This window comes from Cornus florida, unplaced genomic scaffold (genome assembly GCF_030987335.1).
Source record: "Cornus florida cultivar Cherokee Brave unplaced genomic scaffold, ASM3098733v1 CherokeeBrave_3.0.0_Hap2_Chr05, whole genome shotgun sequence".
Classification (NCBI taxonomy): domain Eukaryota; kingdom Viridiplantae; phylum Streptophyta; class Magnoliopsida; order Cornales; family Cornaceae; genus Cornus; species Cornus florida.
This window is the reverse complement of record NW_026775575.1, coordinates 110,980,897-110,991,122: the sequence shown is the minus strand read 5'-3', so window position 1 is coordinate 110,991,122 and position 10,226 is coordinate 110,980,897. Positions and strand designations below refer to the sequence as shown.

The window sequence follows — 10,226 nt, the reverse complement described above, 5'->3', positions numbered from 1 at the left end:
TACAACAAATACATCTGTCAATTTGAAATCCAAAGTTTAAAATATATAAAAAAAAATAACAATTCATTCTTTTAATTTATTCGATTTAACTATGATTTAATCACTAAACTAACTTAATGCTTTTAATTAATCTGTTTTAACTATGATTTAAATAAATAATTTAATTAAAGCCTTGATACTCGAGCTGAAATCCTTATGGATTCTAAGAGACAAGTTAGAGAAAACTTGTCTAAAGGTTTGGAAACAAAACCGACGCTCAAGTTTTAATTGTCTCTTCCAACATCTTATTTCTTTAATCCGGCTTCCTCTTTGTCAGCCTCTTCCTCTCTTCTCTCTACTTCTTTTATTTTTCTAACGTGTCAACCTTTAACCCTAAAGCCTTATGTGTTTATTTATACACATAAAAATTCAAATCCTATTCCAACTAGGACTCTCAAATAAAATAATAATATTTAAATAATATATATCTATAAACATATATATATTATATTAAATGCATATATATATATACCTTCCATAATTAACCCATTGGTTAATTAAATTATATATACCTATATATATCAATAAATATATATCCATATATATATATATTTTCATAACAATTATTAATCAATTATATTTATATATAATTATATAATTAATACAAAAATGATCATTTAAATAATTAAATAATCATGGGCCTTTATTAATTAACCTAATAAGGCTTTATACAAGCCCAAGACCACATATTTTGGTCCAACTTCCCTTAAGCCCAAATCCAATTAATTTAAATAAATGAAATAATTAAATAAACACTTAAATAATAATAAAAAAACTAAAAACTAATTACACTAAGCACATAAACAAAATAATAAATTACAACCAAGTCACACCATACCAATAAAATCAACACGCCAACAATTCAATCAACAATTAAACACACACACAACAATCATCATATTAATATTTCACGAAATATAAATAAAATAAAATAATTAATCTAATCACTCAATAAAACAAATCAATTAAAAATTAAAATAAACGCAATTAATTCAAATTAAATCAAATAAATCATTTAAAAATAAAATAAAAATAATTAATTCCAATTAATAAATACTTTAAAATATTGGGGTATTATAAAACGATAGCTCCATGTTTTGCATTAACATATGCTAAAATAATACTGTAAGTAATAAATAAATAAAAGGGATAATTACACTGACCTCCCTTGAGGTTTCATCAACATACACCGACCTCCCCTCTTGTTTGTCAAATTACACTGACCTCCCTCAATATTTATATGCTGATAACATGGACCCCCCTCCATTGCTGAAAATGATGATGTCATCAATTTTTTAATTCTCAAATTCCCAATTTAGACATGTAAATAAATTGTTATCCCAAATAAATCATATGAAATTACTTAAATATCACATCTTCATTCTTCAAGGCCAAACCAATCAAACCGGTTCGTTGTTGCTTGGGGGCTCGCCGGACAGTGTATGCTTCTGTACACTTCACTGAGTTTAGGTCTGCCCAAACCATCACCATCAGTCATTGCAACTCACCCAGGCCGTGAGTGGGCTTTCATAAGATAATGCAACAAAAGCTTAGTTAAACCAGAAGCAGAGGATAACAGAAAAAGTAGAAAGTAAAGCTCAAGTTTCTCTCTAATGGCAGACTCTGAGCTCACCCTCTTCATCATCTCATTGTCTTTAATAACATCCACATTCTTACCAGGTAAAAACCCACAAACCCACTTCAGAAAAATCAATCTTTAATAGATTGGAATACTAAAAAATCTTACAAACATATATGTATATGTATAGATTTGTATACTAAATTAACATTGTTTCCACAAACCCATTTCTAAAAAAATCAGTCTTTACATACCCATTTATGTATATATGTAGAATTGTATACTGAATTTGTATTGTTTGCAGATATTAAAGCGCAACAAGATGAAGATGGGCCATATGTTGGAGTCAACATAGGTACAGGTATATAAAATTTGCTATCACCAAAAGACTTGGTTTTGTTTCTACATAAGTGAAAGATAACACATGTTCGTTTCTACGATGCCGGTGTAGACATTCTCAAAGCTCTGGCCAAAACCAAGATTCGGGACGTCATCAGTGTGCCCAACAACTAGCTCCTCGCAATTGGGTCCTACAACGCCACCGCCGCCGCCTGGAACAGCCGCAACATAGCTGTGTACTACCCGTAAACGTTTATCACCGCCGCCGCCGCCGAGGTCCTCACCACCGTACCCTCTTCTGCTCCCCTGCTCATGATGGCAATCGAGTCCCTCTACAGCGCTCTTGTCGTCGCCAATCTCCACACTCAGATCAAGATCTCGACGCCGCGTGTGGCGTCAACTGTTCTTGACCCATTCCCGCCGTCTCAAGCATTCTTCGACCAAACATTGTCCCAATTATTCTCCCTATCATTGGAGAACAAATGGGTTGTTCTTTTGGATAATTCTAGCCATTGCCATATTCGAAAGAAATGGTGGATCAAAACACTTTGCTTCACTGTGCTCGACGCATTGCTTGACTCAATTTATTTCTTAATGAAACACCTTAACATTACTGATGTGGTCATTCTTGTGTGGGGTGGGTTTAATGATGGTGGTAATGGGTGGTTGTGTGGGGGTGGGGATGGTGGGGCTGCGGTGCCCCACAATCTATTTGTGGTGATCCAAAAAATGATGCCCGAGGATAGGGTTTTAGATGTAAGTTTTTTAGTCTTTTCAAAATTTATCATTTTTGCAATAAAATACAATTAAATATAATGAGGGCAAATTAGTAACTTCACTCTGACAAGGGAGGTCAGTGTAATTTGACAAATAAAAGGGGAGGTCAGTATATGTTGACGAAACCTAAAAAGAAGTCAGTGTAATTATCCCTAAATAAAAACATGTATCCATCATATATGTGCTAAATATTAAAGAGAAATGCGAAACACGATCGTGATTGTGGGACTGCATAAATGCAAATGTTTGAATTTAAATATGTAAAACTTGCAAACTTCATGAGTTCGGCTAAATACAATCACGACTCTACAAGTAGAGCTCAATATTAAAACAAAATCCCACGTAAAAACAGCGTGCCAAAAATAGTTCCCCCAAGTCAAACGAAGTAGCATCGAGTTTCTGGGTTGATGAAAAACAGGGGATCCGTAGCTGTTTGTCAGCCATTCCAACCAAAGCTTACTATAGTTTTTATGATTCAATTAACAACAATTTTTTTTTCGTTGGCTGACTCTTTTTATTGATGTTTTAAATGTGAATAATATTTTCATCCAAATTCAAAAAAAATACCCGGCATGTCATTCTATAAATAGTGTAGTTATGGACAATTAATCTTGATTCTTGACCAATTGCATGTGACTGTTAATTTAAAGCATTTCTCAAAGTTTATATTTGTGTGTGTACATATATATATGAAAATTTGAAATGTATAAAAATAGGATCAATCTCTAATATTTTTTTAAAAATAAATCAATGTCAAAACTTATACAAAATTTTAGAATTAAACTCAAAAAAAAAATCCTATATGAATTAGACAATGTCTCACATATATAGTCGATCGCTAGGTTACCAATTATACATTGTGCTTTCCTGCTATCATGGGAAGGAAAATAATATCTTTGGTCAGGATTGTTAGAGAATAGTGTACATGTATTCTATCACTTGACCAAACTTGTTCACTGTTGAATAAGGGTGGCAAATTACGACACGATACGACATGACAACACGACACGAATACAACACGAGTTAAAAGGATTTGGGTTTGGCATAAACGGGTTTAGGTCATAAACGGGTCGACACGATTAACCCGTTTACTTAACCGTGTCGGATTAGGGTTGAGGGGTTCAACCCGTATAACCCGTTCACGACCCATTTAACTCAATATGTTATAATTGTGAATATTACTTATATAATATGTTACCTGTTTAAACCAAATTATTATGGATACTTTAGTCATTTTAACATAAACCTTGTCTATTCCTTATAATTTTTCTTTCTATTTTTAATATTTGGGTTAATTATAACAAATTTTTTATATTATTTAGTATTTGATTAAATATTAAATATCTCGTTTTGATAAACATGTCATTGAACGGATTAATACATTTACCTGTTTAATAAATGGGTTGGGTTAATGTTGAGAATTCTTGATACAATTATTAAATGGGTTGGGTTTAGGTTTACCTATTTAGTATAATACCTTACCTCGACATGACATGAATACAACCCACGACCACGAATTGCCGCCCCCACTGTTGAGAGTTGAGAGCTTGTCTGATTATTACATACCAAGTGTTATTGTTCCTCTTTACATGAATTATTTGTTTATATGATTATATATATGGCTTCATTGACTAGTAATTCCTTGTCCCCTCAAAACACAACCCAATTATTCAGAAGATGAAGCAGGGAATCATATTCATATATATATATATATATTTTTCAAACACACAACCATATTCATATAATACAGACTGAAATATAAAAACAGTACTGTACCTTCTAATTATAGCGAGATATATATTCTATAGACAAAGGAATAAGTATATTTAGAAAGACTTTAGAAGACAGATAGGTAGCTAGCTGGCTAGTATCATTTACTTGCAAGGATGACCAAGTTCATTAAAATAATTTGCGAAGGGCTTGGTTAAATTAAAGAAAGGTAAGCAAAAAGAGGATCAAATAACTGTGCCTTTTTAGTATTGAAATAGTGAGACATGCAGTGAGATGAGACTAATTAGTATTAAACAGATTTAGGTTCTATGGCTAATATAATTAATTAATTTACTTGCAAGGTTGGTTAACCACTATTACCACAAGCAAGATTGTTAAGTGAGATTTTTAAAGGACTGAAAGGTAGGCAAATAGAGGCTTTCTTGGTTAATTGATACAGAATTATGGATAAATCAGGATTGAACTTTGAAATTTGGTTACATGTTGATGACTTTACTAGTTTTGGGTAAAAAGATCAATACTCCGTTTGTTTTTGTGTATATCTGCATATATGCTTTCATATTAGATCTGGCATTGCTTATATAAATCAAGATCTATCTGGAAGACAATAACTTTATTTTGGGTAAGGTCTGGAAAAACAAAACCTAACATGCCAAACAAACAATCTGGTCAATTTTAATAGTTTTACCATTTGAGTCAATCCCAAACCTATGATGCGTTAGGTATCAGGTTGGCTCTCCTAGGGGCCTGCCTAATCTCTTCCCACTTAATGTGATCCCAAACTAGGTAAGTGCATATTTTGTAGTTATTCCTAGTTAGTTAATTCGCATATGATGCGCGAATTAAACGTATACGTACGAATTTTAAAAAAATATTTTTGTTTGTCGATCAGAGTTGAAAGATACAGTAAAATACGTATTTTTTTCCATCACTCCGTATCTAACGCGTTTATTCGTTTATTCGTTTTGTTGCTCCATTTAATTCGTAACCTAATTATTATTATTATTATTATTTTTTTCGTTCACGAAATTCACGTTTCTAATAGCCTATTTTTCTGAAACACAAACTATTGTATTTTGTACCTTCTTTTGCTTGGTATAACCATTATCTTTTAAGCCATTAAAATAATGTTATTTGTTATGCAATCTCTTATTGTTGTCACTCCAATTATGATCTTTAATCAAAGTAATGAAAGAGATATATATATATATATATATATATATATATATATATATATATATATATATATATATATATTTGTGGAACACTATAATTATGGAACACTATAATCTTGAAGAATCATAAGTTTTTATTGATGTTTGTAGATATTTATAGATTTTTTGTTTTATTGTGAGATCTTCTAAATTTTGTTGATAACTTTATTATTATTATTTTAGAAATTTGTAGATCACCACACTTTCCAAATGTTTTAGTAAAGTATCACATTATATACTTATGATTTTTTTTTTTTTTTTATGATTATTGTGATAGTGTCAATTGTAATATATTTATTTTATTATTTGTTACATATTCTTTATTGTCCTTACAAATATATCATATATATAAGAAAATAATAAGATATGTAGATAGCCGAATTTTTGATCCTGAATTTTTAGTGTATATAACGTATTATACACGTACGTATCCGTATTCATATTTTTACGTTGCGGTATTTTTTTGCCGAATTTTTTAAACGTATTTTTTAAAAAATATCGAATTATACTCGTACGTTTCGGTACCCGTATTTTTTCCGTACCATATTTTACTAACTATGAGATGGATGATACATGTCTAGAAAATAGATTGTGTACTTCTATCTTTTTGTTTTGTTGTATGGAAGAGAAGAAGTTGACGACTTATTATGTTAGTTATGATAGAAGGGAAGAGAGATTAAAATTGTTTTTAACATTATATCTATCAGTACTCATAGTATTGTTATTTATAAATGGTAATATTATAATTTTAAAATTTTATAATAGCAGGAGGTAGAGGATTTAACATTTAACTAATAGGACTGAACATAAAATTAGTCCCTAAAATTAAGAACAAACTAACCCTAATAAAATGTGTAAAATCTTTGATAACATGTATAACATTTTGGTAGGTCATGATAAAAATTGTACATTATGAGTACTTTTAAGTAGAGCAATTTCATCAAATACTACAAATTTTGAAGTAACATAATTAATAAGGGCCTATTTGATACGCACTTTGTTTTTGGCATTTTATTTTAACCCGAAACAAAACAAGTGTTTTGGTGTAATAGTAATCGAAAGTATGTTTGGTAACATTCAGTTGTTGTAAGATTTTTAGAAGCAAAAATATAAAAACATATTTGTTAAAAAAGTGTTGTAAGTTTGAAAAAAATATAATAGTTAGTTTTAAAATGTCACTTAAATAGTTTTTTTTTGGAGCCGGTCTCTTTTAACTGAACAAGCGCAATTCTTATCTATCAAGTGTACAGATATTAGAGTCCTTCACTTGAAAGAGGAGATAATTGTTGGGTATTTTACAAAAATTCATTCATACACAATAATATAAATATAAGAGTTCTATAATAAATAAGCTTGTTCAAAGATACAAGTCTTATTACATGAACTCAAAAAATATCATTATAAAATTACAATCATTTTTTTTTTTTTCCTGGCAAATAGAAGAAAACTAACAGAAATTAGGACGGTAGTCCAACTCCACCAACTGAAGCACCTCCGCAGGAAGATGGGAGATAACAGAATCAGCATACAAGCACGAAGAAGAGAGTGATACAAGAGCATGGGCTGCTCGATTACCTTGCCGCACATGAAACACTTTAACCCAAGAGAAGAGGTCCAGATCAGTGCGAATATCATAAATACATGAGACAATGCTTGAAGGTCACCAAGAACCGACAGGCAAAGCTTCCACAAGAGTTTGAGCATCACTTTCAAACCAAACGTGCTGAAAATCAAAAGCCCGAGCCCACATGACAGCAAGTCTAAAAGCCAAAGCTTCAGCCACCAATGGAGATGAAACCAAAAACTGTTTAAAAACAACTGCTTTAAGAACCAAGCCATCTGAATTTTGGAAAGTAGCTCCCCCTCCCCCAAAGCCAGTTGAATGGAAAAAAGATGCATCAACATTGCACTTGATTTTGCCGAAAGGGGGAGGAGACCAAGAAAGAGGGGAAACCGAAGGTTTAGGAGTCAAATGCACATTCAAACAACACTTCTGTATGTTAAAAAACTCCCAGAAACTTTGAACCGCCTTGGAGGCCACAAATGAAGGATGCCAGAGAGCACTTTCAAAAACCAACCTATTTCGAGCTTTCCATAAAAACCAACAGCAAAAGGAAACCAAGCTCATCAAAGAAGAACGCTCCATACGCCCAGAAGCAAGAGAGGGAAGGCTCAACCACCACTATGAGAAAGAATTCACAACCAAATTAGAAAAATCCAAGTGAAGTGGAGTTAGCTTCCAAGTCTGCAAGGAATGAGGACATTTAAAAAAGAAGTGGAGAATAGTCTCCTCCTCCATACCACAAGGAGGGCACATTACATCATCAGTGAAATGTTTATAAAGACGTGTGGAACCCAATGGAAGAATGTCACGACAACAGCGCCATAAGAAATGATTGATTTTAGGAAGAGTTTTACAGTGCCAAAGTTCTCGCCAAATTTGTCCTGCACCCACTGAACTAGAACTATGCAATGACATAGCCAAGTGATATGCAGATTTAACTTATTAACAAGTTAAAAGAACAACATTTTTCAATAATGAATGAAAGAATGACACTAAATAATATTTGATCAACACAAGTAAATAGTACTTGAACATGATAAATAATATATTATAATTATAAGAAAATTAGCTTTTGAGGTTGAAAGGCATGTTATGCACTACCCTAAAATCAATACTTCCTCCTCACATATGGGTGTTCGCAATAGTAATCACTCTAAGCCTCCGCAGACGCGTTTAACTCTTTCTCATACTCACCATGGGTATAGATAATACTATAATTGTAATGGCAAATGGCCACATGATTTTAGAACTAATACACTCATAATATAGGTAATAATGTATAATAAAATACACTAATAAAATGAGTAATTAAAATATAATAAAACAAGATAGATAATGATTTTTATTAAAATATTCTTAACAAATCAGTAATTTTTTTTTTTTAACGCCAAATGAAACACCATATCATTCAAAAGGAGGAAAGATACAGTCAGGGCTAAGAGCATCTAACAATCAGTTGGGTTAGACGCTCCACTCGAGATCAGAACATGCGGCTGCAAGAGCCTTTTTTGCTCAACAAGTGACCTACAACATTACCTTAGCGAGGCACCCAAGCTAAGGAGGAACCAATCCATAAACAAAGGAGAGAATGAACAGCGTGAAAAAGAACACATAAGGCCTCATCATTTGCTTGGAGGTGCATAACAGGCTGACAGTCCCCTTCCATAATGACTTTATGATACCCCTAAAGTCGGAGAAGAGATAAACATTCCCGAAAAATTAAGCCTTCCGCTAGAAATGGACTCCCAACATTGGAGAAGAAGAGTGAGGACACTTTAATAGGCTGCCCAAAATGGTTACGCAAAATCATCCCCCCACCACATAATTTTCTGGAAGAATCAAAAGCGGCGTCGAAGTTCAGTTTGAATGATCCCTCCGCTGGAGCACACCATCGAGGAGGGGGAGAAGAAATAGGAGGACCAGGAAAAGAAAGTAACCGAGATTACAGCGAGGCCTCCTGAAACTCATAAAAATCCTGTAAAGCTTTAGTGGCAACCTCCAAAGGAGTCCATTTTTTATGATTAAACACAATACTATTGCGGCTCTTCCAAATAGCCCAACAAGTACACGCAACAAGATTAAGATAGTCCTTCGGAAACTCGGACTTAGACCATAATTCAGACATTTCAAACCACCTTTTGGGCCAAAAAGAAAAAACTGCACCGTGAAAATCCACCCGTAAAGGACTATGAATCCACACCATACTGGCAAAGGAACATGAACAAAGGAGATGGTCAACGGATTCCACAAAGGACTCACAAAATGGGCAGGAAGACACCTCAGTGACCCTACAAATGAACAAGAGCAAGTTCATTGGCAAACGATCATGCAGACTTTGCCAAATAAACAAAATAATTTTTCGAGGGACTTGTCAAGACCAAACTTTACCCTATATGCGACATCGAGTGTGATACCCCTCGATTCTAGGTCCACGGGTGATCAAGTCCGAACACAGATCCGAGGGATACCAAACAATTAATATGTAAACAAGCAGGAATACAAAAGAAAATGAATAAATTTAAAGCTGAAAAGAATTCTAATATGAAAATCCTTAAGACTAAAAGATTAAAATAATTTAATCTTTCCCATCCGTACAACTCGGGAATCCATCCAGTGGACCCCTAAATAATTCCAAAAATAATAAATTACAAAACCAACATCCAAACCATAATATAGAAGGAAGTCCTACTTAGTTGGAAGAGTGAGTGACTATATCTGCTTCATCACGATCAAGCTCTAAGCCTGGTAATGATGAACACCTAAAAAATAAGAGTGGGTCAGGCCCATATGCAAGTTCCATTCTATTACAATCCATACATAAACCCGATACACAGATACATCTTAGATAACTCGGCAATATCTAAAATAGTCCATATAGATATAGATACACACTATAAGACACTCACTAACCTATAGTCATCATATTTGAATAGAAAGTAACACGCAAAACGCACGTAGCGTAGTCATGCACACCTAGCCCTAC

General features: G+C 33.0%; 1 protein-coding gene and 1 pseudogene across 1 annotated transcript; one reads left to right on the top strand and one right to left on the bottom strand.

Moving 5' to 3' along the window:
* Positions 1-1,652: 1,652 nt before the first annotated feature.
* On the top strand, positions 1,653-6,474 carry LOC132309973 (glucan endo-1,3-beta-glucosidase 1-like; annotated as a pseudogene).
* Positions 6,475-7,126: 652 nt separating this feature from the next.
* LOC132309972 (uncharacterized) lies at positions 7,127-7,825 on the bottom strand. The gene is made up of 2 exons (XM_059808218.1): positions 7,351-7,825; positions 7,127-7,254 (listed from the first exon to the last, which is right to left on the bottom strand). The coding sequence occupies exons 1-2, from the start codon at positions 7,823-7,825 to the stop codon at positions 7,127-7,129; spliced, it is 603 nt and encodes a 200-aa protein (XP_059664201.1).
* Between the last annotated feature and the right edge of the window lie 2,401 nt (positions 7,826-10,226).